The sequence below is a fragment of the Amphiprion ocellaris genome, chromosome 23 (genome assembly GCF_022539595.1).
Source record: "Amphiprion ocellaris isolate individual 3 ecotype Okinawa chromosome 23, ASM2253959v1, whole genome shotgun sequence".
Lineage (NCBI taxonomy): Eukaryota > Metazoa > Chordata > Actinopteri > Pomacentridae > Amphiprion > Amphiprion ocellaris.
In genome coordinates this window covers 13,535,987-13,563,630 of record NC_072788.1, presented here as the reverse complement: position 1 = coordinate 13,563,630, position 27,644 = coordinate 13,535,987, and the positions used below count along the sequence as shown (strand labels likewise).

Below are 27,644 nucleotides of genomic sequence, written 5' to 3'. Positions count from 1 at the left end.
CCCTAAATTTTGATCCTTTTTCATGCTTTGTTTTTCAGATTTTCATCCAGCAGCGTCTCTTACAGTGAATCCAGACACAGTGCAGCACTTTAGCTCTACATCTGTTTCACTGAGCTGTGAGGGAAACTCCACTAAATGGAGAGTGATCGGGTCCATTAATAATGTCTTCATGCTCCAATGTTCTATTTTGGGAACAATGAATGGATCAACATGTAATGTTGATAGGATACTGCCCGTTGATATAGTTTACTGGTGTGAGTCTGGATCAGCATTCAGCAACGCAGTCAACATCACTGGACAGTGTAAGTTATGATATTGTTTCCTGTATCTGTATTGTTTCAATGTTAGTTTGCAGCATGTGAATTTGAAAGTGTGAAATAATCAAACAGTCTATGTTTTGTGGAATTAGAGGTGATCTGTACAGTAATTGTCAGTCAGTAAATAAGTTGTGCTTGATTTATTCCTTCTTAAATCATTAGAGGCCTTTGGCTCGACCATCACTTTTATTTGTTTGAAACTTTTTCATCATCAAATCTGTATTTTAAAATGGTATCTGAAATTTTAGCTTGATAGAACAAATACTTTGAGGTTATTGGTAGAAAAATAGTTGGCTGGGGCCATTTTTTCTCTTGTTGAAATTTGAGGCTCTGGTTGAATGAAAATATCTCAAACTATCAAAGATAAAATCCTGAAATTTGATCAAGTTATTTTTGTTTTTTACCATAGTCTGATTTTGAGTGAGATGAAATATGAAAAAGTTGAAGCCATCATGAAAAGTCCCATCCTTGAACTCACAGTGAAATATAATGATAATACAGATTTCACTAGTATTTTTGAAACATGTACTTTCATGTCACGACACTCCAAAACAATTTCACGCAAATCATAGTCGAACAGAAATAGTTTTAAATTATGATGATTTCAGATGGAACGAACTGCTTGTTTGTTGCTGGGTTTAGATATCTGCTGTATTCATGATTGAAAGGTACATTTTAGACTCTATGTAAGATGAGATTGAAAACTTGTGAGATGTTTCCTAATAATTGTACATCAGATGACACCAGCTGACCACTGAATGAATATTCATGTTGTTTGTATTCCAGATAATGACAGTATTATCCTGGTGAGCCCTGTCCATCCTGTGACTGAGGGAGATTCTGTTACTCTTGGCTGCAAGTTGAGGACACAAAATGTTCTTTCTAATGTGTTTTTCTACAAAGACGACAAACTCATCCAAAATGACTCCAGAGGAGAGATGAGCATCTCTGCAGTGTCAGAGTCAGATGAAGGTTTCTACAAGTGTCAATACTCAGGAAAAGAATCACCACAGAGTTGGATGGCAGTGAAAAGTGTGTAGACGTTTCCATAATTATTATTTTCAGTAACAGTAGTCTTTTGAAAATGTGTAAATTCTGTTGGTGATGCTGCACATTATATATTTTCTCTTATTTCAGAGTCCAGTTCTGAAAAGTCTTCATTTCCTGTTCTGCTGATCACTGGACTGGTTTGTGGAGTTTTACTGATTCTGATCCTGCTGTTTCTCCTGATGTGCTGCTGCAGAAAGATTAAGGGTGAGATGTTTTACATCCAATAATTTAAAACAAAACACAGATAAATTGTGATGACATGACAAGTGAAGAACAACTTGGATACTAAACAGTGTAATATCTGTTGTCTTTTTTACAGATCGACATTGTGACAGGTTGGTAAAACACTCTTGTGTCATTCTGAGCATCATAACAGTACTTTCCATGTGTCTTATTGAATTCCTTCATGCACCAGGCTCTCTCAGTCTCTATACATCAATCAAGGCTCTGCTGTGCATCAACCAGAGAGCCAGAATGAAACTCAAGTTTACTCCTCTCTCCTCTATGGTCAGCCTTTCCAGTTATTATTTTCACTATTATTTCTGTTTCTAAGTTTGATTCTTTTCTTTTTTTAAACTAAAAGCTCTTGGGACTAATTTGACACTTGATTTTCTCTGACCTGTAGGTGATGCTTCTGTCTATGAATCAATCAGAGGCTCTGGAAACACTGACAGTGGTGCAGTATAACCTTTGATTAATGTGGAGTTGTGATACATTATATTGAAAATGACTGATCTGAATTCATGCAGCTTTATGATTTCAGGTGGAGCAGCCAGTGACTATATTAATGTCACATCTTCCCACCAGCCTCAAGGTTGTGAAGGTCAGTGAGTGCACAGTGTTATTCCAACTAGCAATGTGTAAATATAAATAGGTTTGTGTGTGTACATGTGAGATAAAGGATCGTAAAGAATCTCTATTCTAGCATTGCTCTAAGAATGAACTACTATAAAATGAATGCATGATTTAAAACAGAGCCCACCATGAAAGGTTTCAGCCCTAAGAAGGGTTGACTCTCCTCTCATTTGGTAATAATGATGAAGAACACAGAAAATCAGGTTGCATGTGGGTGCTCTGAACAGGAATTGCCAAGCATAGTTTGTAAAATATTATTGATATATGCCTTTAAAGAAGAAAGACGTGACCATTGACTTTATGTTTACACATAAAGAACCATTGCAGGCTTTGATAGACCATGTTCTGGACCAGCATCAGTCAGAGTTGATGGTTCCTTCTATTTTATTGTTTTTTTTTTTTACTTTTTGTATGTGTCATGTAAAATGTATTTACTGAGATGAATCCATCAGTTTCTTTTCATCAAAATGCATCCAGTGTATCAGTTAGTCATTAATAAGCAAAATAGAGTTACTGCTTGAAATGAATGTGTATAGATTTGATGATAATCTGTTTCTAACGAGTGCAAATAATGTCAAAACAGTTCACATTTCCTGAAATGGAAATGTGAACATATTTGCTCTGTTTTCAACATTGTCAAATTAACAAGCGTCTTATGATTTATACACTTTGAAAAAACTTAAAAGTAGTTTGTCCCACAGTTTGGCTGTATTTTTAGAGAAAGAAGGTGTAGAATTCCACTCATTCTCTTTGTGATGCAGCAAAATGATAAATTAGCGCCCATCTCACAGTTCCAATAGATTTCAAATCTGAGAAATAAAAAGATTATGGTAACTCAAGTTTAATATTGGAATTCTCTGACAAACTCTGTACTGCTTGATAATATTTTGAAAACCAAAGAAAATACTGCAGAAGGTGAGAGTATTCTTACATCTTCACCACTATTATGTCTTTGATTTTCCATTTCTGAGTTGTTCTTATTGTGATTTGTTTCAGATCCATAAAAAGAAGTGCATCATCAACAAAACAAGAGACTCACGGACGATAACATGAAAAAAAACCGTGTTCAAGTTCAAACATGTTTAACAATATTCATACAACTGCTGCCGTCCCGACATCAAACAATATTTTGTTCAGTTTTGTTGTGGATCATATTAAAGAATTCTGACCTGTGTTTAGCTGTGACATAAATAGCAACACTGCTAATCCTGCTTTTATACTTATCCTTGTTATTTAGATGTAGTTGTAATGTTGTCATGTAAAGGTTAGAAGGTGTAGGACCATATAAGTGTTTTTCATGTCAGTAATGATGTTAAGCAGGTTGCTTTGTTGTCAGCAGGTTTATTAAATATGTTTGAATGACTTGTTCAGTTAAATATTTGTGACAAACCTATTTTTGTTAATCGTATTATTCCTGCTCTCACTATTATTGGGTAAATGTTCATCATGTAGCATCATGTTAAGAGATTTTATGAACAAAAATAAGAATATTGTCATCAGTGTCAATTGTATAGATTGGTATTTGTATAAATGAGAGGCGATATGTGTTTGATAAAGATAAAGATAAAGTTCTTTATTTCTCCCCACTCCAGGGGAAATTTACATTGTTACAGCAACTTATGTAACAGTAGACATAGTGATAAGAATAAAATAATAATAGAACAATAGTAATAATATTTACAATATATACAAGGGTGACAGATGACAGTTTGTTGCTCAATGATAAATTCTATTAATATAATGTCTTTTTACACTGTCATCCTTTTTATTTGATCTAAATATTTTCCTGCTGAATATTAAATAAGTAATCGAGTGACTTGACCACAATGGATGTATTTTCTAGTTGGAATGCTGAACAGCCCACCTTTCTTAGAACACGTCTGTATGTATTTCTCCTGGAACAAAACATGGTTTTATAGTTGCAGCATCACAATACACAGTCTTTGGTCACTATCAGGTGCAACAACTTCAGTTTCTTCATGAGTCCTTTAGCTGATCTTCATCCCTCTGGACACTCTGGTCAGTATGTCTGTTACAGTAAAAAACATCCTTGTGCTTTTAGAAACTGAATTAGAATCCTTCCCATAATGTTGTGGCTGATGGATGTGTTTTGAAGTCATTTTCTGCTGCTGTGTAATTTAGTCTAATTGAGGAACACCAGAATGATGTTAAATTTGAAAAGTTTGTATATTTTGTCATTTAATACATGATGTGTTTCAGTGTTGAGCCTGTTGGAGAAATTTCTACACCATTTTTAAAGATGTGTTGTCTCTGTGTCTTATTATGGTTGTACTGAGTGTGAAATAGTCTGATCTGCATTTTCATCATCTGGAGGAAATGAGAAAGTAGGTGGAGGTTTGTGATCATTGCTGTCTGTCAGAGAGATGATGTAAAAACTAGCAGGCCTGATTTCATTGTTGTTGGTAGAAAGAAGCATTTGGAAACAGAAAAACTAATTAAATTCTAATGTGTATCTGGACCATTTTCTTGTAAATTGCAAATGAGTTAATTGGTTTTGGTGGAGGATGAGTCCACTGTGTGTGAACACTCAGTTTGACGGCGACTGTGTCTAAATTTATAGTCCTACTGTCCACACAAAGAGGAAATGATTTCATTCACTCATGCTGACAGGTTGTGAACTGACTTGTTTAGCTCAGACAAATGGTTTCTTGAAGGTTTCATTGCTTCCTGTTTTCTGTAGCAAAGGTGTAAAGTAGTATTTTACACATGAAGTTTTGAAAAATCTAATATGGTTGAATAGTTTGTTAATGATTTTGACATATCAAAGGTTTGTAACATGGATTTGATTTTACAGATGAATCCTGATATTCAGCTTTTGTTGTAGATAAATACAGTGTGTAACATAGACTGATTAATCCCAATAAATATCAAGAAGAGTTTATCCAAAATGCTATTTTTTAAATTTAGGCTATTGTTGGATTTTATAGAATGTATTTGAGCTGATGTGAGATAGAACTGCTCACCACATTCTCTGAGTGTTTTTCAGAAGCAGAGTGACACAGTGTCAGTGCTGGATGTGAGGATGGGACACACTTTGTTCTCCATGCTGGGGTTGTTCTGTGAGTACACAAGTGACTCACTTATACAGAAAACATTCTTGTGTCCAGTTTCTATGATAACATGACCAGGTTTATGTTCATTACAATTATTATTGAATTGATGACTGTTAACTTCTCAGAACATTTGTGAGAGTCTGTTAATCAGCAGTAATACTATTAGTTTTTATCTAAGTCGTGCCTCAGCTGCTGGTTTAAGGCTGTAATAATGATGCAATAATACATTTTTACGTCTCCATTATCAAACCACAACATCATAAAGTGTGATCTGTTAAATTCTTATATTGACAGTTTGTGTCAGTGTGATAACATCTGAAGTTTTCCTCTTTTCTCTCAGTGCTGAACACACTCCTCTACTGTGGACCTGTTGAAGGTGATCAAAGTCTTCCTTGTTTTTCTGCTTCATCACTTAATTCATCTGAATTAGTATTTCACTGATCATTATCAGTCGCATCCTGTTTCATGGTTTATTTTCTGTCCATGCATCAGCTTAGTCTTTACACCAACACATGTCAGGAAGTGATAGAAATCGACAGGCTTTACTCAAGAATTTTAGCTAATTTCAAATATGTTTTCTTGTGATTGTGTGTTTTGTGTTGAGTTCTAGATGCCAAACTGATCTTTTATACACTGGAGAGTCTGTAACCTTCAGGATCAGTTCCTGTTCAATGTGTTTGGATGAATTACTCCAATATTACTGTCTGCCAACATGTAACATAGAGGAGTTTACAGTGTTTTAATTGCTGGTGAGTTTGAGCTTCAGCAACCTATTTAAGAGAATAAATAGATTATTTTAGACTAAAATAGAAAAGAAGTACTTTATTGATCCCCACGGAAAAAAAGTCTACATCCAGTATGTATCATGTGTTTGGAAATGACTGGACTGATAGAGCTTGTTGTTTTTCTTCCACCAGATAAAGCCAGACCTGATCTCACTGTGTGTCCATCATGGCTGAGTCCTGGAGCCTCAGTAACTCTGAACTGTACTGTTACTAATCAGTCTGCAGGATGGAGCTTCTTCTGGTATCAGATTGTTTCTGTACAACCAAACAACTCCTACATTTATGAGCTGCTGCCTGGTCGCATCGACGGGACTGAACAGACTTCTTCCATTGTTCATGGACAGAAGAACACAGCAGGATATGCATGTAGAGCTGGAAGAGGAGACCCAGTGTTTTCCACTAAGTATAGCCAACCCAAATTTGTCTGGTCTGGAGGTGAGCTTGTTTGTTGCTCTTTCATAATAAGCACATTCAAAGTAGTTTAAGTTAATCCAGTTGCTTTAGAAATGATTCAGATCTTCAGTTTTTGTACATTTTACTGTGTTGTAACCCGTCTGGACATTGAAAATCATTAACAGCAAACACTAGATTTTGACTAAAAGCAGCAGTTTCCTGTTTCAAAGATGGTGGCAATCTCAAAGATTTCTATTCAAATAAAGGTCTAAGTCATTGTCTATCTCCTAATGAGATCATTTCAGTCTTTGACCTGCTGATGAAATAATGTAAAAGTCCATCTTTCCAGTATTACAGACTGGCTCTCTGTGACGGCATATCCTCCATAAAAAGTGTCATAATTACTGTCTCAGAAGTTAGCATTCCCTTTCTTTTTCATATGTGGTGAGCTAATATTGTTCTGGAGGTGTGATCCAGCTGCTGACTGATAAATGACAACATCTCACAGGTGACACTATTGGATCTCTGGAAAGTGAAGTTCAAAGCCACATGTGTATTTAGTGTTTTACTGTTAAAGATGCTGCCACAGAGAATAAAAGTGAGGGATAGGAAGTCATTTCCACTGTTCTGATCCTAATCTCATAATGTGTCAGTGCTTGCTGTGACTCCACATGAATTAAATGTTGTTTTTCAGATTGTCATGCAGCTTCTGCATCAGTCAGAGTGAGTCCTGACAGAGTGCAGCACTTCTCAGAAGAGTCTGTCTCCCTTCACTGTGAGGGAAAGTCTTCTGAGTGGAGAGTGATGAGGCTCAGTGAACTGGACCACCTGTCAAACTGTTCTGTCTGGGGGACAATGACCAGATCCACCTGCACAATCGACAAGTTTGGAACAGGTCTGGAACAGTTTCCAACATCAGCACAAATATAAATGAGCCCAACAGGCCACAGACCTCTGTCCCATCATCATTTTGTATGTTGAGTATTCAGATCAACATTTTATTTAAAGGCTGCATCACCTGCTGCTGTCTGAAGCTCCACTGTAGCTTTTATAGCAGTGAACTGCTGCTACACAGTCAAATAATAAATAACAGTTACATTTAAGATGCATTTTGTATGTTCAATATTCCAGCTTTGCTTAAAATTAAGTTCAAAGTCTGGAACTTTACTGACACTTGGTCCTGTTTGAATGTTTTACAGAACAAGATATAATTGTGTTGAGCCCAGTGACGGAGGGAGAAGCTGTTACTGTGGGCTGCACATTGAGGAACTGAAACTTTGATTCCAATTTTGTTTTCTTTCAAAATAATCTTTGCATCCAAAATGATCCCAGAACAGAGCTGCACATTGCTGCAGTGTCAAAGTCAGACGAAGGCTTCAAGTCTGAGTTTTCAGGACAAACATCAGCACAGAGCTGGATGTCAGTAAAATGTAAGTATGATTAAAACTAACTTATCTGTTCTTCCTTTTGCACTAGAAAAATGGCTGTAACTTACTTCAGCTGATTAAAACAAATAATTGATGGATTCATGAATTCTGCTGTCACTGAGACTTTCACAGTAACAGATATTTGGTTGAGATGTGCCCAAACATTTGCACACCACTGTAGAAACTTGCTGTTTCCATCCAAACACAAATGTCTTGACCATGCAGGAAGTGTGGGAGTGCTGGGGATGTTCAGTATAACCTGCACAAATAAATACAATGTGTGATGTGATTAGTGAAAATAGACACTTAGAATATTTAATCCTAGCTGATCAAAGTTGTCTCTACTTTACTGTTTGTTTTATTGCATTATTTTGTATTTAAAAAGCAAATGTCAACTTATTTGTATTTGCAGAAGCAGGAACGAAAGTATCACTTTGTCTCTGGTCGAACCAACAGTGGTGTGAGTTTTTTTTTGGTGTGTTTTTTTTTTTATATATATATATAGAGACGGAAGTGGTACTGGACTGATCAAACAGACGAAGAATTCTTTAGAAAACTTCTCACGCCGCGCTGGCATGAAACTTCTCTGTTTCTCACGGTTCACTCTTTCTCTTCAAGTTTGCTGTTGGTACAAAGTGGACGTATTTAACAGACAGAGCAAGTGTCAAAGCGTCAGAGCTGGATTTGAAGATGGGACACACTTTGCTGTCTGTGCTGTTGTTACACTGTGAGTACCAGATACTTTTTACCAACTCTTTTACTTCAGTCTTGTTGACAGATTTATTGAAAGTGAAATATTTTGATGTGGAGTCAGAGAACTGAGTTAAATCATCACAGAAATATATTATTGATTCATCACTGTAATCATTAAACAGATTTTATACATTAAACTTGTTTCATGTTCCACTGTGAATGTCAGTCATAGATCCCCAGTTGTTTCATTTTAATAATGTCTGAAGTTTCCATCTTTATTTCAGTGCTGAATACACTCCTCTACTATGGACATGCTCAAGGTAACGTCTCAGTTTAATTTATATTCTTTCATTTCGTTCACTGAGGATGAGTCTTTAGCTGTCTTTATTGTTTTAATCCATGTATCGACACATTTTATAGAGTCGAACTAAAGTAGTTTGTCAGTTCATGTTTGTGTTCAGTTCTAGATGCTGTGCTGATGACTGACCCCAACTGGTCCACTTTTTTTACTGGAGAGTCTGTGACCTTCATATGTGACATGAACGAAGGAGACGATGCTGACTGGGAATACAAGATCAACAAGGATGGACGAGATTATGTTCCCTACAACACACATCAACGCTACACATCAGAACCTCTGTCTACAGGTGACAGTGGTGATTATCAGTGTGTTGGTCGCAGGAGGAGCTCATATTCTACAAAGAGCAGTAACACTGTCTCTTTAACTGTTTCAGGTGAGTCTTTCATGTTTTATCAACTTGACCAACAGCATCAATTTATGATTCCTATTTACTCATCTCAAGTATGAAATGCAGTTTTGAATTATTGTAAAGTACACATTACATTCTTGATTTTCAACTCTAAAGAGAAATAATTTGGAGGTATTGGGAAAAGAAAACATAACTAAAAGTTTATTTTCCTTAACAACTTTTGATCAGTTGCAATGAGAATAATTGCATGTTGTTGTTTTTATTTGTTTGCTTTTTCTAACAGCTAAACCCAAAGCCACACTGACAGCAGACACAACAACCATATCAGTAGGAGGCAGTGTGACACTGACCTGCTCTGTGCAGAACTCTGTTGGATGGAAATATGAGTGGTTCAGACGTACTCAGAGAACCTCTGAAGTTCTGGTGGATCCAGTTAGAACAAATGATGAACTAAACACAGTTATCAGTGTTTCACAAGGAGGAATCTATCAGTGCAGAGGAACAAGAGGAAAACCAGTTTACTACACTGATATAAGTGATGAGGTCACCATTGAGAAAACCCGTGAGTTCAGTCATTTTGATTGAAAAATACGTGCTATGATCATTAAAATTAGAAATGTGATGATGTGAAGATTTTTCTGCTGACATTGTGTTTTTTTAAATTTTTTAATTTAACTGTTCCCAACTGAAAACAGTTTCCAATGAGGCTGTTCTAAGACGACAACCAGACTGGACTCAGATGTTCAGTGGTGAAAGAATCAATCTGACATGTGAGATCCATGGAGGTGAAACCACCCTGTGGATGTATGACTGGAGAGGACCTCAGTATTATGTGCCCTGGACAGATGATAATTACCAGACATTCAGAGTTTCTGAGTCCAACAGTGGAGACTACATGTGTAGGAGTAGACCCAGAGATGACTCCTATTCTTCAACTGAGTGGAGTAAATCCATCACATTGTCAGTATCAGGTAAGTCATGTTTGTTGTTTGTTCTGTCAAAGTTCTTTGATTGTGTGATGATTTTACATCTTGAGTCAGACGGTGAGTTAACTGATGTTATCCTGAAGTGGACCAATGTAAGTTTTAAAAAAGAAACTAATATTACTGTAATCTTGAGTTTTCACAGGTATGTTATTGAGTGTTAATCATTTTTCTTTCTGAAGTCTCTTACATTTAAAAGAACATTCAAGCTGGCTTAAGCTGTTGTCCAATTAGGTTTGGATGTATTTTGTGACTGGGTGATAGAGTAAGATACTTACAGATCCTTTTAAAGGCACTTTGTACGGCATATTGAGTAGAGCAACTACTGTGTTTACAGAATAGCATGATGTAGATTCATTAATGTGGACAGTGATTAGATAAGTAATAGTAGATAAGCAGGTAAGTATTTCAAGTTGAATTCTGGGTTTTTAGTACTACGATAGTGGCTCACTCCTTACTGGTGTATGTCTGTATGATAACTTATGCTGAACACCTGACCTGCTGTGGAGTGAGTTATGTTGGAGACAACAGGTCAGACACATAAAAGCAGTGTGTACTGACCAGTCGGTTTTCTTGAAAAAGACCAGCAGCATCACTAAAGGTTCCAGCAGAGCTCTGCATGCAGATAGTCAGAGGGGAACATAAGAATTTGTGGACCTGTGAGTAATTTCAAAGCCATTTCACTGCCTTTGTCCAGTGATATAATCCTAAAATAGACACAAATGTAACACTTAGAAGAACTGACTCATTGATTTAAATTCTTTTTATATTTGTTCTTTACTTGATATCTTTTAACCCCACTAAGCAGCTGAAAGAATCAGACTAAAATTGTTCTACAGACCATAAGAATGAGACATAATGTTGGTTTGGTGACTTCATCCTCCACATCACCATGAAAATAACTTTATTTTTATTACCTGAATAATTTTTTGTCAAATAATTGGTCTCTATATGAGTATTAAAGGACAATGTTTGTAATTTCATTATAAAACCTCGTGAAGCATTCCAAATTTATAAAACCAAAGTTTAGGTAGGTGGCGCATGTCAAAGTAACATCCACATGGATGGCAGGACCCAAGGTTTCCCAGCAGAACATTGCTCAAAGCATCACACTGCCTCTGCCGGCTTGCCTTCTTCCCATAATGCATCCTGGTACCATGTGTTCCCCAGGTACGCCGCACATCCGACCATCCACGTGATGTAAAAGAAAACATGATTCATCAGACCCATGTGCATCAGTGAGCCATGGCTGCCCATGACTCACTGGTTCACTACTGTTCCTTCCTTGGACCACTTTTGATAGATACTGACCACTACAGACCAGGAACTCCCCACTAGAGCTGCAGTCTTGGAGATGCTCTGACCCAGTTGTCCAGCCATCACAATTTGGTCCTTATAAAACTCACTTAAATCCTTATTCTTGCCCATTTTCATGCTTCTAACACATCAGCTTTGAGGATAAAATGTTCCCTTGCTGCCTAATATATCCAACCCACTAACAGGTGCCATGATGAAGAGCTAATCAGTGTTATTCAATAGCAGGAAAAATAAGACTCAAGAAATCTACGTGCTTTGGACAAAGTCTCTCTGTGTCTTTCATTGCAGTGTCAGAGAGAAGGAGGGTGTTTGTGTATCGTGTGTTCATCCTCCACAAACATTTCAGATATAATGTGTTCTTCTTCAGTATTGGTCCTGATCAACCTGGTATCATAGATTGAGTGCAGATGTTGGGGAAATCAGTCCAGTGATGCTGAATTTCCTTATTTTGAGGATTTACAAGTGTTCAGGTAATTGTTGTAAAGACAGTTGTGGGTTTTCTGGAGACAGAAATGTCAGGAGGTCAGAGTGAAGAATGTAATCTCCTCTTTTCCAGATGTGTGGTTTTCCTCACAGTTGACACTTTATGACTCTCATGAGGTTCTGGTGGAGGTAAGAGAAGTCCTGCTGTCTCCAAGAGGGCCATGAGTAGTAATTCTGTCATAAACAACCAATACACAAATGTTCCATTTAGATGTGAGTTTTGGGTTAGCTGTCTCCTGAAACAGTCTCCTACCAAACTTAGAGCTTTGAGAAAAGGTCTCTGGATTCTCTGTGTGTGTCTTGGAATGTTGTGCTCCTCAGTCTGCTACACATTTTATTTACACACAAACACAGTTTACAGTTTTTATTGCAGCTTTCTTTCCTGCCTTTGGTTGCAGCAGCTGTATTGTTTATAGCCTGTATTCTGATTTATTTTCCTTATATTGGTTTAGCATGATAGGTGTTTGTTCTTTTTAGAAATACATGAAGTTGTACACACTTACTTTCAGCCTTCCATTCAGTTCAAGTCTGTCAACGAAGCACGAGTTACATTTTTCTGTTCTTTTTTTTTGCCTACTGTGAGACTGTACGCTGCCAGGGTTGCAGCTGAAAGAATCAGACTGACAAGACTTTGAAATGCCAGAATACATCTAAGCAACACATTAATTGTACAGAATATACAGTTATAATAACAGTCAGATAAACTTGTGTCCTAATAATCTGGTGGTGATTTTGAGAAGCCTGTTAATGACACATTCATATGGTCTGTAGTTATTGTTAGGATCTGTAGTCACAGTTCATGGTTTTTAAGCTCCTGAAAATATTCATGCAACGACATTTACTTGTTCTGTCTTCAAAATGAACATAGAATTGAATATAGTTTTTGTGAATTCACTTGTTGGGGGACATGAAATATTTGTTGCATAGAGCTTTAGAACAGGAAGTAATCTGGCTTTTCAACATATAGGAAACAGCTGAGTGGGGTTCATTATGTTTTTATTTTTTAACAAGTTGCTCACTTTAGAGGACAATGATTACCTTTTTTATCTTTATTCTAAACTCACTGACAGGTGAACCAAAGGCCCTGTTAAATGCTGACAACAGAGACATTCCAGTAGGAGGCAGTGCAATAATTCACCAGTCATGACTGTTAGCTAAAACTGTGAAAAGATGTTTTGTATGATACCACTAAATATTTGTTGCATATATTTAGACATAGCAGGCTGACAGAGAAATGAAGCCAATATGCAGGATCCAACTGTTACATGTAATCAACCAGTAGCACATCACAACATGTTTTAATTGGAGGAAAATCTGTTTCCAACAGATAAACCCAAAGCTGTCCTCAGTGTGTCTCCATCATGGCTGAGTCCTGGAACCTCAGTAACTCTGAGCTGTGAGGTTGAACATCCGTCTGCAGGATGGAGGTTCTACTTGTATAAGACTGTTCCTGATCTATCAGGAACCTCCTACAGTTATGAGGTTCCTGATCTATCAGGAACCTCCTACAGTTATGAGGTTCCTGATCTATCAGGAACCTCCTACAGTTATGAGCTGCTGCCTGGTAGCATCAATGGGACTGAACAAGATTCCTACATTCTTCATGGACAGACACAGACAGCAGGATTTACATGTAGAGCTGGAAGAGGAGACCCAGAGTATTACAGTGATTACAGTGATCCTACGTTTGTCTGGTCTGAAGGTCAGTCTGCATGTCTGTTTATTACATCCTTTTTCTTTCTATTCAGCTTGGTCTTTGCAGTCTGTTCGTGAGAAATTTTAGAACTCGACATTATTTAATTTTTAATTTATTGTCTACATTTATATTTCCACAGTGGAAGAAATGTGTGAATATTTGTGACCCAAGGAACTCCTTATTTTCAATTTTTCTGGGATTTGAGTGTTTTTTTAGAACAAATATAGTGTTGTAATTCTTTATATTTTATTGTACAATAGTTGTGTAGAATTTAAACTTGTTTGTCTTTAATTTAAATTCAGAACTGAAAATCATCATGGTGTATTTGCTTAATTTCAATTTCCATAGAAGGATTCTTTCCATCATGTTTTAACATGACTGAACAGGATTTGATCCTATTTCATGCTTTGTGTTTCAGATCTTCATTCAGCAGCTTCTCTTACAGTGAATCCAGACACAGTGCAGCACTTTGGCTCTAAATCAGTTTCACTGAGGTGTGATGGAAACTCCACTAAATGGAGAGTGAGCAGGTTTACTGATGATGGCTTCCAGCGACAATGTTTTTTCTGGGGAACAATGAATGGATCAACATGTAATCTTAATTGGATGTGGTACGGTAATGCAGTTTACTGGTGTGAGTCTGGATCAGCATTCAGCAATGCAGTCAACATCACTGGAGAGTGTAAGTTTTGATAGTTTCCTGTATCGGCATTATTTCATTGTTAGTTTGCAGCATGTGAATTTGAAAGTGTGAAATAATCAAAGATATTCTTTGTCCTGAGGATTTAGGGGTGATCTGTACAGTATTTATGTCAGCTGGCAAAATAAATTATTTTTATTCACCATCGTCTGATTTTGGGTGACGTGAAATAAGAAAAAAATGAAGCCATCATGAAAAGTCCCGTCTTTGACCTCACATTGGAGTATAATATATATACAGATATCAACTACTAGTAGTTTCTGAAACATTTGGTTTCATGTTATGAAAATACAAAACAATTTCAGGCAAATCATAGTCGAACAGAAATAGTTTTAAATTATGATGATTTCAGATGGAACCAGAAAAGCACTCAGAGTGCAGTACTCCACTAAGATTGTTCATTCCTCAATTTGTGTATTCAGAAATCACAGCAACATAGAATCTGACCATTTAATATACATGGACCCACAAACTAACTAAATAAATAATAACCTTGCTTGAGCACAGGCATGTGTTGTGCATGCGTGTGTTATGTACAGATACCAACATGTATGACTGAAATATGTAGCCGGTTCAGTGAATTGATGCAGGCAACTGACAAAGCGTTTACTTGTTGTCATGGTTACGGTGACTCCGTGCCAGCTGCTATATCTCCAATGGGAAATCCTTAATGAATCCGTGGATCCAGACTGTAATCTGCATCGCCAGCAAAATCTAACCAGTTGGTCCTTGTGTCATTTCTGACTTTCCTTGAAAATTTGTTGAGAATGTTGCACACGGACAGACAGATTCACAGACAAATATATGCTGATCGTCACATCACTCCGCCACGTTCCTCGGTGGAGTAATGATCTTGTTTGTTGCTGGGTTTAGATATCTGCTGGATTCATGATTGAAAGGTACATTTTAGATACTATGTAAGATGAGATTGAAAACTTGTGAGATGTTTCCTAATAATTGTACATCAGATGACATCAGCTGACCACTGAATGAATATTCATGTTGTTTGTATTCCAGATAATGATGGTATTATCCTGGTGAGCCCTGTCCATCCTGTGACTGAGGGAGATTCTGTTACTCTTGGCTGCAAGTTGAGGACACAAAATGTTCTTTCTAATGTGTTTTTCTACAAAGACAACAAACTCATCCAAAATGACTCCAGAGGAGAGATGAGCATCTCTGCAGTGTCAGAGTCAGATGAAGGTTTCTACAAGTGTCAATACTCAGGAAAAGAATCACCACAGAGTTGGATGGCAGTGAAAAGTGTGTAGACGTTTCCATAATTATTATTTTCAGTAACAGTAGTCTTTTGAAAATGTGTAAATTCTGTTGGTGATGCTGCACATTATATATTTTCTCTCATTTCAGAGTCCAGTTCTGAAAAGTCTTCATTTCCTGTTCTGCTGATCACTGGACTGGTTTGTGGAGTTTTACTGATTCTGATCCTGCTGTTTCTCCTGGTGTGCTGCTGCAGAAAGATTAAGGGTGAGATGTTTTACATCCAATAATTTAAAACAAAACACAGATAAATTGTGATGACATGACAAGTGAAGAACAACTTGGATACTAAACAGTGTAATATCTGTTGTCTTTTTTACAGATCCACATTGTGACAGGTTGGTAAAACACTCTTGTGTCATTCTGAGCATCATAACAGTACTTTCCATGTGTCTTATTGAATTCCTTCATGCACCAGGCTCTCTCAGTCTCTATACATCAATCAAGGCTCTGCTGTGCATCAACCAGAGAGCCAGAATGAAACTCAAGTTTACTCCTCTCTCCTCTATGGTCAGCCTTTCCAGTTATTATTTTCACTATTATTTCTGTTTCTAAGTTTGATTCTTTTCTTTTTTTAAACTAAAAGCTCTTGGGACTAATTTGACACTTGATTTTCTCTGACCTGTAGGTGATGCTTCTTTTTTTTTTTTTTTTTTTTTTTTTTTTTTTTTTTTTTTTTTCTTTCTTTTTTGTCTGCATTTGTTCTCATTGTTTAACTCCACAAAAGGGGAGTCAACATTATATGAGATTGATGCATATTTTAGTCTTGCAACCAAATATTTTAATATTTAGTGCATGTGTGTGACCATCACCGGCCCTCCCTGAAAGCTAAGCAGACCTTCTTTATTAGAATTCCCTATTATAAGCCAGGGAGGGCAGTGCTACACCTCAGTGATGTGTGGGGGAAACAAAGACTGGACAGGACGAACAGGACGAACAGGATGAACAGGGATAGAAAATAACAGGCGTTGCTATTGCAATTAAAGATTGTAAGGTGGTGTGTTATGCCCAACTACTAACTGTCCATCAATAGAAAAAAAAAATAAAAATTTGAAAAAAGAAAAGAAAACCAAACCAACACAAAAGAAAAAGAGATTCAATAATAAATGAACAAACGGTACTGAGCACCATAATTGTGTGTGTCTTGATAGTATAGAATAGAATAGAATAGGCCAGAAGAGGATGCTAGTGCGAGAGAGAATGAGTTTAGGGTAGAGACTGGAGAGATTCTCAGCACATTCTGGCGGGACCCATCATTTGCTGAAATGGGACTCGGCAGTAGCTGGCGAGACCTGATCAAACATGCAAGTGTGAAGAACCCCGAAGCCCAGAACAGCAATCACGGCAAGGCAGGGCCAAGCCAACAGGGCACCTCCCCCCCCAGGCAGTAGGAGCCACAGGGTGGCACCCCCAGAGAGCCACCGGGGCCACCGTGAACGACGAGGACCCAGAGAACAAGAGGGAGCAGCTACCGACACCCCCAGCGCGCCCAGACCGACCCAGGCGGCCCGGGGCACGAGGACCCACCCGCCACCCAAACCCCAACCCCGCCCACCCCAGCCCCCACCGAACCCCCCACCCCACCACCCGACCCGCCCACCCCCATCCCCTCTCCCTCCCCCGAGGGGGCCAACGGCCCCACACAGCCAGGAAGCCAGACACAGGGGCCGAGCGGCCCACCGAAGGGGCGGCAACCAGCCCATCACAAGGCAGGCCACCACCGGGAGCCGGCCAGAGGAAATCGGAGCCGGGACCCGATGCGAGTCCAGAGAGTAAAAATGGACAGTGTGGTGGGGCCCGGCGACGCCGACAGGGAGGCACCCCGCATACCCCCCGCACCAGGCCCCAGGCGAGCGCAGTACACCCAGGGCCCCCACCCCCCGCAATGCGCCCTGACAACCCACCGGGACAGAGCCACCACATGCCACCAGCCCGCAGCACAGCCACAGCGCCCACCAAGACGGCCAATCCAGCCCCCGCAGCCCACCAAGAGCCATCGCACCTGCCCGGACCCGTCGGGCACGCAGGAGAACCCCCCCCGACCACAGCCCCCAGGTCCCGGGGACCCCCCAGCCACAGCAACACGGATGATGGTCCACCCCCGCCACCCCATAGCCATAAGGGGGCCGGGTCCCACCAGCGAGGCCATATTAGTGAAATCCCCCAATTACTCCCTATTAATATGTCTCCCGATCCCAGACTGGAGACATTATCCCTGCACCGTGATAGTGTAACCCTGAGTGTCATGTGGTGCATTAAAAGTGGGGAGGCTGGGCGAGGCGTCCAGGGGGCAGGCCAGAGGACCACAGAGGATGGCTACTCTGCAGCCTACCCTGGCCCAAGTTCCCCGAGCCGTCCCAGACCTACCCCCAAGGTGTGAGTGTGTGTGGTGCATTAAAAAGAAATTAGAGAGCAGGGGAGGCAAGCAAGAGGGTGATGGGGAAGAGACAAGGCCGTAGAGCCCTGCCATCCGCCCCACCACAGAGCCCATCGTTCCCGCCCCCACCTGCTCTCGGGGCCCTAGCTGTTGTGTCCCTATATGTGCCTAAGAGTAACTATATACAGTGATGTGTGAAGTATGTGAAGTGCACAGTAAGAGGCAGTCTGGTGTGGATCCGGCCCATGAGGAGAGAGCAGCGGGGGAGACAGGTAGTAAGACCACCGGTACTGATGCAGAGGGCCCCCAGAGCCCGGAGGCAAGAGGCCGAGGTGGGCCCACACGAACCCGACCGGCCCGGCCAGCACCGAAACCCCCAGAAGTCGCAGCGCTGGAGCAGCGCCCCGGCAGACGCCGTAGCCCCACCACGGGCCAGCCGCATGCAGCACCCTGCCCCGGAGGGAGGACCAGGCCGCACCACCAGGGAGCGAGGGCCACGAGCCCCCACGCCCACCCCGGAGCCGGCACGTCCAGGATGCAGGGCACCCACCCCGCAGCACCACCGAGACCCCACCCACCCCACCACACCCAAGGACAGCACCGGGCCCGGACAGAAGCCCCCAGCCAGCAGAAACTTATCTCCAGTGGCGGCACACAGGCAAGTACCAAGGCCTGTGCCCGGATGAGCCAGAGCCACCCCCCCAGAGAGACCACCCGGCCCCCATGCCAGACCCCCAGGCAGCGGAGGGCCCCCAGCCCCCCCAGGGGAGGGAGAGGGACGAGGACGAGCGGCCAGGCAGGAGAGGAGGGAGGAGGAGGGAAGCAGAGCAGGAAGGGACAGGGGAGCGACCGGAGGGCCGACCCACCCCAAACCCCAGGGCCAGCCAGGGCGCCCCAGAAGAGACCAGCCGCCGCCACCCCCAAGGCCCCGGGAGAGCGCACAAACCCAGCAGACCCAGGGCTCGAAGGGAGAGACACCGGGGACACCCACCCCCAGGCAGAGGGGCCCGAGCCACGCTGGCCCCGCAGAGCCAGAGAGCGACCCCAAGAGCAATAGGGAAGGGACACCACCAGTGCATGCACACAGCCTTGAAGTCCATGGTGCCATCCTACTTAAAAAGGTAGAGGGTTAATAAACTGAAATAAAGCAGACAGAAGTCAGACCATACACACAGACAGAATAATAATTACAATTTTATGAGGGAAGTGGCATACGCCCACATACAAGCGGAGGCTATAGGTTAATATTTATTGATTTAATAAATGGAGACCATTTTTCTTTGAAGGAATCCAATTGGTTTTTTCTGATAGCAGATATTCTCTCAAGTGAAATGTGTTCTGTGAGGAGGTTCAGCCAATGGATGATGTTGAGGGCTTTCTTATCTTTCCAGTTAACTAAAATAGTTTTTTTGGCGATGGCGATAGCTGCAAGTGTGGGTTGGATATGAATGTCTGGAAGGGCTGTTTGCGTTAGATCACCAATTAGGCAAACGGTCGGGGAATGTGGAATCCCGCAGTCCAAAATATTGGAGAGTTTCTGTGTGATTGTTACCCAGAATTGATAGACGGGTGTACAAAGCCACAGAGCGTGAAAGTAAGTGTCCGTCATGTTTTGGGTGCATTGCGTACATGTGTCTGAGCGTGAGAAGCCCATTTTATACAGTTTATATTGTGTTATATGTGTTCTGTGAAGCACCTTAAATTGGATCAATTGTAAGTTGGTGTTTTTAGTCATTTTAAATGTGTTTTCACAGATTTGGGTCCAAAAATCAGAGTCAAAAGATTTGGATACGTCTTTTTCCCATTTTTGAGTTGGTAGGTGTATAGAGTGTGTCTTTGAGAGTAAACTATAAATTTTTGAGAGATTCTTCTTATTTCTTGGAGAGAGTTTCACAATGTAGTCGACAAATTCAGGTGGCTGTAAATCCGTTGGCTGTAAAGTAGTCTGAAGCGATGGAATTCTACTTGTAATAGTCTTCTTTACCTGTAGGTACTGAAGAAAATTTCCATTTCTTATTTCAAATGTTTGGAATAAGTTTATATATGTCCTAAATGTGTTATCATCCAGAAGGTGATGGAGGTGAGTGACTCCTCTCTCTGCCCATGTGCTGAAATAAAGAGCTATTTTGTTGTTTGCAAAATCAGGGTTGTGCCAGATTGGGGAGAGTATACTGGGTTTTAATTGAGAGCCTGTGATTTCCAGTGCTTTCCACCAAGCAGACAAGGTGGAAGCGATCATAGGGTTCTTGAAGCAGGAGTGATGTTTAAGAGCAGAAGAGATAAAGGGAAGGTCAGAGATTTTGATCTGGTTACAATCTAACTGTTCTAGTTCTAGCCAGGAGTTATATTCTTCATGTGGATGTATCCATTTGGTGAGATATTGTATTTGGTTGAATAAATAATAATACATGAAGTTGGGAGCCTCCAGTCCCCCTTCGGATTTATTCTTCTGGAGGGTAGTCAAGCTGATTTTAGCCTTTTTATTCTTTGAGTAGAATTTACCAATAGCGGAGTCTAACGATTGGAACCACTTTGATGTGGGTTTAAATGGAATCATGGAGAAAAGATAGTTGATTTTAGGTAATATTTTCATTTTGACTGTAGCTATTCGTCCCAAAAGGGAGATGGGGAGGTTGTTCCAACGCCTCAGATCATCACAGACTTTGTCCAAAAGTGGAGTGAAGTTCAGGTGAACTAATTCTGAGAGTTTGGAGGAAATATTTATGCCCAGATATCTGATGTTGCCAGTAGGAAAAGAATAATGCGAGTTTTGGGCTGCGGGCTTCCACGAGTTTTCTGTTAAAGGTAATATAATTGATTTTGACCAGTTGACGGAGTAGTCTGAAAGACGCGAGAAGGTTGTGATGAGGTTAAATACTTCCTTTACTGAAGTTTTGGGTTCTTGTAGATAAAGTAAAATGTCATCTGCGTATAGGTTAATTTTATGTTCAGACTCCAGAGCGCAGATACCTTTGATATCGGTGTTCTGACGTACAGCTGTTGCTAATGGTTCGATAAAGATCGCAAACAATAAGGGAGAGAGTGGGCATCCCTGTCTCGTTCCCCTTTGCAGACTGAAGCTTTGTGAAGTGATCCCATTAGTGGTGACTGTAGCCTTCGGTGAGTTGTACAGAGCTGATACCCACTGGATAAATGATTCTCCGAAGCCAAATTTGTGGAGCACAGCAAAGAGAAAGGACCAATTGACTTTGTCAAAGGCTTTTTCTGCGTCCAGTGACATAACAATAGCTTCTTTGTTGTGGCGTTGCGTCAAAGAGATTAGATTTAGAAGTCTTCTGATGTTGTTGGTGGAGTGTCGGCCATTTATAAATCCTGTTTGATCGCTGTGAATTATTGACGGGATGATTTTCTCCAGCCTAGAGGCGAGAGCTTTTGAGATAATTTTGATGTCGGTGTTGATTAGTGACAGAGGTCGATAGCTAGAGGGAAGCGTAGGATCTTTGTCTGGTTTCAATAATAATTTAATTGCAGCTGTATTCATGTGCGGACTGATATAACCATTATTTTTAATCTCTGTCACTGTCCTGAAGAAAAGGGGTGCTAACATTGACCAAAAATGTTTAAGAAATTCAGCAGGGAAACCATCAGGACCAGGTGCCTTGCCTGCTGGCATACTGTCTAATGCACATTGTAATTCTTTCATAGTCAATGGAGCATCTAATATGTCTCTGTAATTTGACGTTAGTTTGGGCATGTTTAAATTGTTGAGAAAATTATCTATATCTTCTATGTTTGGGTTAACTGCTGCTGAGTATAAACTCTGGTAATAATTATAGAAGGTCTGGTTGATTTCCTGAGGTGACTGAGTATATTTTCCTGAGGAATCCTGAATTGCTGTTATGAAGGATTTTTCTTTATTGCGCTGGAGTTGGTTCGCCAGAAATTTTCCTGATTTATTATTGTGTTCGAAATCATTATATCTTAGCTGTTGTAATAAAAACTCTGTTTTCTTGGATAGGATATTATCGAGGTTTAGTTTTGCATTTTGTAGTTCGGACCATAATTGATCACTTGGGTTTATTGCATAATTCTCTGTAAGTTGTTTAATTTTTTCTTCAATTTCTTTCTCTGTTTGTAGATCTTTTTTTTTCTTGTATGAGGAGTATGATATTATTTTACCTCTGATTACGGCCTTTCCAGTTTCCCAAAGCAAAGATGGGGGTAAGTCAACAGAGTCATTGTTTTTTAGAAAGTCTGCCCACTCACTCCTTATTACTCGATCAAATTCTGGGTCTTTGAGTAGAGAGATGTTGAGGCGCCAAGTCTGAGGAGGTTTAGGGATGGAATCTGTTTGCAGGCTGAGTGATATTGGTGCGTGGTCGCTGATAATGATTGGGTGGATTTTAGTAGTGACTTTATGTGCGATAGAGTTATTTAAGAGGAAAAAGTCAATTCTTGAAAATGTTTTGTGTACCGCAGAGAAAAACGTATAGTCCCTCTTTGTTGGGTTTTTGAGTCTCCAGACGTGTAGGTGATGCTTCTGTCTATGAATCAATCAGAGGCTCTGGAAACACTGACAGTGGTGCAGTATAACCTTTGATTAATGTGGAGTTGTGATACATTATATTGAAAATGACTGATCTGAATTCATGCAGCTTTATGATTTCAGGTGGAGCAGCCAGTGACTATATTAATGTCACATCTTCCCACCAGCCTCAAGGTTGTGAAGGTCAGTGAGTGCACAGTGTTATTCCAACTAGCAATGTGTAAATATAAATAGGTTTGTGTGTGTACATGTGAGATAAAGGATCGTAAAGAATCTCTATTCTAGCATTGCTCTAAGAATGAACTACTATAAAATGAATGCATGATTTAAAACAGAGCCCACCATGAAAGGTTTCAGCCCTAAGAAGGGTTGACTCTCCTCTCATTTGGTAATAATGATGAAGAACACAGAAAATCAGGTTGCATGTGGGTGCTCTGAACAGGAATTGCCAAGCATCGTTTGTAAAATATTATTGATATATGCCTTTAAAGAAGAAAGACGTGACCATTGACTTTATGTTTACACATAAAGAACCATTGCAGGCTTTGATAGACCATGTTCTGGACCAGCATCAGTCAGAGTTGATGGTTCCTTCTATTTTATTGGTTTTTTTTTTTACTTTTTGTATGTGTCATGTAAAATGTATTTACTGAGATGAATCCATCAGTTTCTTTTCATCAAAATGCATCCAGTGTATCAGTTAGTCATTAATAAGCAAAATAGAGTTACTGCTTGAAATGAATGTGTATAGATTTGATGATAATCTGTTTCTAACGAGTGCAAATAATGTCAAAACAGTTCACATTTCCTGAAATGGAAATGTGAACATATCTGCTCTGTTTTCAACATTGTCAAATTAACAAGCGTCTTATGATTTATACACTTTGAAAAAACTTAAAAGTAGTTTGTCCCACAGTTTGGCTGTATTTTTAGAGAAAGAAGGTGTAGAATTCCACTCATTCTCTTTGTGATGCAGCAAAATGATAAATTAGCGCCCATCTCACAGTTCCAATAGATTTCAAATCTGAGAAAGAAAAAGATTATGGTAACTCAAGTTTAATATTGGAATTCTCTGACAAACTCTGTACTGCTTGATAATATTTTGAAAACCAAAGAAAATACTGCAGAAGGTGAGAGTATTCTTACATCTTCACCACTATTATGTCTTTGATTTTCCATTTCTGAGTTGTTCTTATTGTGATTTGTTTCAGATCCATAAAAAGAAGTGCATCATCAACAAAACAAGAGACTCACGGACAATAACATGAAAAAAAAACGTGTTCAAGTTCAAACATGTTTAACAATATTCATACAACTGCTGCCGTCCCGACATCAAACAGTATTTTGTTCAGTTTTGTTGTGGATCATATTAAAGAATTCTGACCTGTGTTTAGCTGTGACATAAATAGCAACACTGCTAATCCTGCTTTTATACTTATCCTTGTTATTTAGATGTAGTTGTAATGTTGTCATGTAAAGGTTAGAAGGTGTAGGACCATATAAGTGTTTTTCATGTCAGTAATGATGTTAAGCAGGTTGCTTTGTTGTCAGCAGGTTTATTAAATATGTTTGAATGACTTGTTCAGTTAAATATTTGTGACAAACCTATTTTTGTTAATCGTATTATTCCTGCTCTCACTATTATTGGGTAAATGTTCATCATGTAGCATCATGTTAAGAGATTTTATGAACAAAAATAAGAATATTATCATCAGTGTCAATTTTATAGATTGGTATTTGTATAAATGAGAGGTGATATGTGTTTGTTGCTCAATGATAAATTCTATTAATATAATGTCTTTTTACACTGTCATCCTTTTTATTTGATCTAAATATTTTCCCGCTGAATATTAAATAAGTAATCGAGTGACTTGACCACAATGGATGTATTTTCTAGTTGGAATGCTGAACAGCCCACCTTTCTTAGAACACGTCTGTATGTATTTCTCCTGGAACAAAACATGGTTTTATAGTTGCAGCATCACAATACACAGTCTTTGGTCACTATCAGGTGCAACAACTTTAGTTTCTTCATGAGTCCTTTAGCTGATCTTCATCCCTCTGGACACTCTGGTCAGTATGTCTGTTACAGTGGAAAACTTCCTTGTGCTTTTAGAAACTGAATTAGAATCCTTCCCATAATGTTGTGGCTGATGGATGTGTTTTGAAGTCATTTTCTGCTGCTGTGTAATTTAGTCTAATTGACAAATACAGATCAGAGGAACACCAGAATGATGTTAAATTTGAGCAGCTTGGATATTTTGTCATTTAATACATGTGTTTCATTGTTGAGCCTGTTGGAGAAATTTCTACACCATTTTTAAAGATGTGTTGTCTCTGTGTCTTATTATGGTTGTACTGAGTGTGAAATAGTCTGATCTGCATTTTCATCATCTGGAGGAAATGAGAAAGTAGGTGGAGGTTTGTGATCATTGCTGTCTGTCAGAGAGATGATGTAAAAACTAGCAGGCCTGATTTCATTGTTGTTGGTAGAAAGAAGCATTTGGAAACAGAAAAACTAATTAAATTCTAATGTGTATCTGGACCATTTTCTTGTAAATTGCAAATGAGTTAATTGGTTTTGGTGGAGGATGAGTCCACTGTGTGTGAACACTCAGTGTGACGGCGACTGTGTCTAAATTTATAGTCCTACTGTCCACACAAAGAGGAAATGATTTCATTCACTCATGCTGACAGGTTGTGAACTGACTTGTTTAGCTCAGACAAATGGTTTCTTGAAGGTTTCATTGCTTCCTGTTTTCTATAGCGAAGGTGTGAAGTAGTATTTTACATGTGAAGTTTTGAAAAATCTAATATGGTTGAATAATTTGTTAATGATTTTGACATATCAAAGGTTTGTAACATGGATTTGTTTTTACAGATGAATCCTGATATTCAGCTTTTGTTGTAGATAAATACAGTGTGTAACATCGACTGATTAATCCCAATAAATTTCAAGAAATGTTTACCCAAAATTCTATTTTTTAAATTTAGGCTATTGTTAGATTTTATAGAATGTATTTGAGCTGATGCTGATCTGAGATGGAACTTCTGCTCACCACATTCTCTGAGTGTTTTTCAGAAGCAGAGTGACACAGTGTCAGTGCTGGATGTGAGGATGGGACACACTTTGTTCTCCATGCTGGGGTTGTTCTGTGAGTACACAAGTGACTCACTTATACAGAAAACATTCTTGTGTCCAGTTTCTATGATAACATGACCAGGTTTATGTTCATTACAATTATTATTAGTATTAGTTTTTATCTAAGTCGTGCCTCGGCTGCTGGTTTAAGGCTGTAATAATGATGCAGTAATACCTTTTTACGTCTCCATTATTAAACCACAACATCGTAAAGTGTGATTTGTTAAATTCTTATATTGACAGTTTGTGTCAGTGTGATAACATCTGAAGTTTTCCTCTTTTCTCTCAGTGCTGAACACACTCCTCTACTGTGGACCTGTTGAAGGTGATCACAGTCTTCCTTGTTTTTCTGCTTCATCACTTAATTCATCTGAATTAGTATTTCACTGATCATTATCAGTCACATCCTGTTTCATGGTTTATTTTCTGTCCATGCATCAGCTTAGTCTGTACACAAACGCATGTCAGGAAGTGAAAGAAATCGACAGGCTTTACTCAAGAATTTTAGGTCATTTCAAATATGTTTTCTTGTAATTGTGTGTTTTGTGTTGGGTTCTAGATTCCAAACTGGTCTTTTATACACTGGAGAGTCTGTAACCTTCAGGATCAGTTCCTGTTCAATGTGTTTGGATGAATTACTCCAATATTGCTGTCTGCCAACATGTAACATAGAGGAGTTTAGTGTTTGATTTGCTGGTGAGTTTGAGCTTCAGAAACCTATTTAAGAACAGAAATAGATTATTTTAGACTAAAATAGAAAAGAAATACTTTATTGATCCCCACGGAAAAAAGTCTACATCCAGTATGTATCATGTGTTTGGAAATGACTGGACTGATAGCTTGTTGTTCTTCTTCCACCAGATAAAGCCAGACCTGATCTCACTGTGTCTCCATCATGGCTGAGTCCTGGAGCCTCAGTAACTCTGAACTGTACTGTTACTAATCAGTCTGCAGGATGGAGCTTCTTCTGGTATCAGATTGTTTCTGTACAACCAAACAACTCCTACATTTATGAGCTGCTGCCTGGTAGCATCAACGGGACTGAACAGACTTCTTCCATTGTTCATGGACAGAAGAACACAGCAGGATATGCATGTAGAGCTGGAAGAGGAGACCCAGTGTTTTCCACTAAGTATAGCCAACCCAAATTTGTCTGGTCTGGAGGTGAGCTTGTTTGTTGCTCTTTCATAATAAGCACATTCAAAGTAGTTTAAGTTAATCCAGTTGCTTTAGAAATGATTCAGATCTTCAGTTTTTGTACATTTTACTGTGTTGTAACCCGTCTGGACATTGAAAATCATTAACAGCAAACACTAGATTTTGACTAAAAGCAGCAGTTTCCTGTTTCAAAGATGGTGGCAATCTCAAAGATTTCTATTCAAATAAAGGTCTAAGTCATTGTCTATCTCCTAATGAGATAATTTCAGTCTTTGACCTGCTGATGAAATAATGTAAAAGTCCATCTTTCCAGTATTACAGACTGGCTCTCTGTGACGGCATATCCTCCATAAGTGTCATAATTACTGTCTCAGAAGTTAGCATTCCCTTTCTTTTTTATATGTGTTGAGCTAATATTGTTCTGGAGGTGTGATCCAGCTGCTGACTGATAAATGACAACATCTCACAGGTGACACTATTGGATCTCTGGAAAGTGAAGCTCAAAGCCACATGTGTAGTTAGTGTTTCACTGTTAAAGATGCTGCCACAGAGAATAAAAGTGAGGGATAGGAAGTCATTTCCACTGTTCTGATCCTAATCTCATAATGTGTCAGTGCTTGCTGTGACTCCACATGAATTAAATGTTGTTTTTCAGATTGTCATGCAGCTTCTGCATCAGTCAAAGTGAGTCCTGACAGA

The 27,644-nt window shown here is 39.4% G+C and overlaps 1 protein-coding gene across 1 annotated transcript; it reads left to right on the top strand.

Moving 5' to 3' along the window:
* The first annotated feature begins 2,055 nt into the window (after positions 1-2,055).
* Positions 2,056-27,594, top strand: LOC129348180 (uncharacterized). Its single transcript, XM_055007959.1, has 24 exons — positions 2,056-2,190; positions 3,219-5,302; positions 5,637-5,672; positions 6,214-6,516; positions 7,169-7,369; positions 7,674-7,723; positions 8,314-8,361; positions 8,520-8,628; positions 8,879-8,914; positions 9,056-9,328; positions 9,588-9,866; positions 10,000-10,275; positions 13,415-13,789; positions 14,202-14,465; positions 15,501-15,746; positions 15,852-15,968; positions 16,084-16,099; positions 16,180-16,271; positions 22,631-22,681; positions 22,769-22,828; positions 23,857-25,800; positions 26,077-26,112; positions 26,347-26,483; positions 26,649-27,594. Exons 2-21 carry the CDS (start codon positions 5,266-5,268, stop codon positions 23,862-23,864), a joined length of 2,877 nt encoding a protein of 958 aa, XP_054863934.1. The 5' UTR covers positions 2,056-2,190; positions 3,219-5,265; the 3' UTR covers positions 23,865-25,800; positions 26,077-26,112; positions 26,347-26,483; positions 26,649-27,594.
* The last annotated feature ends 50 nt before the right edge of the window (positions 27,595-27,644 follow it).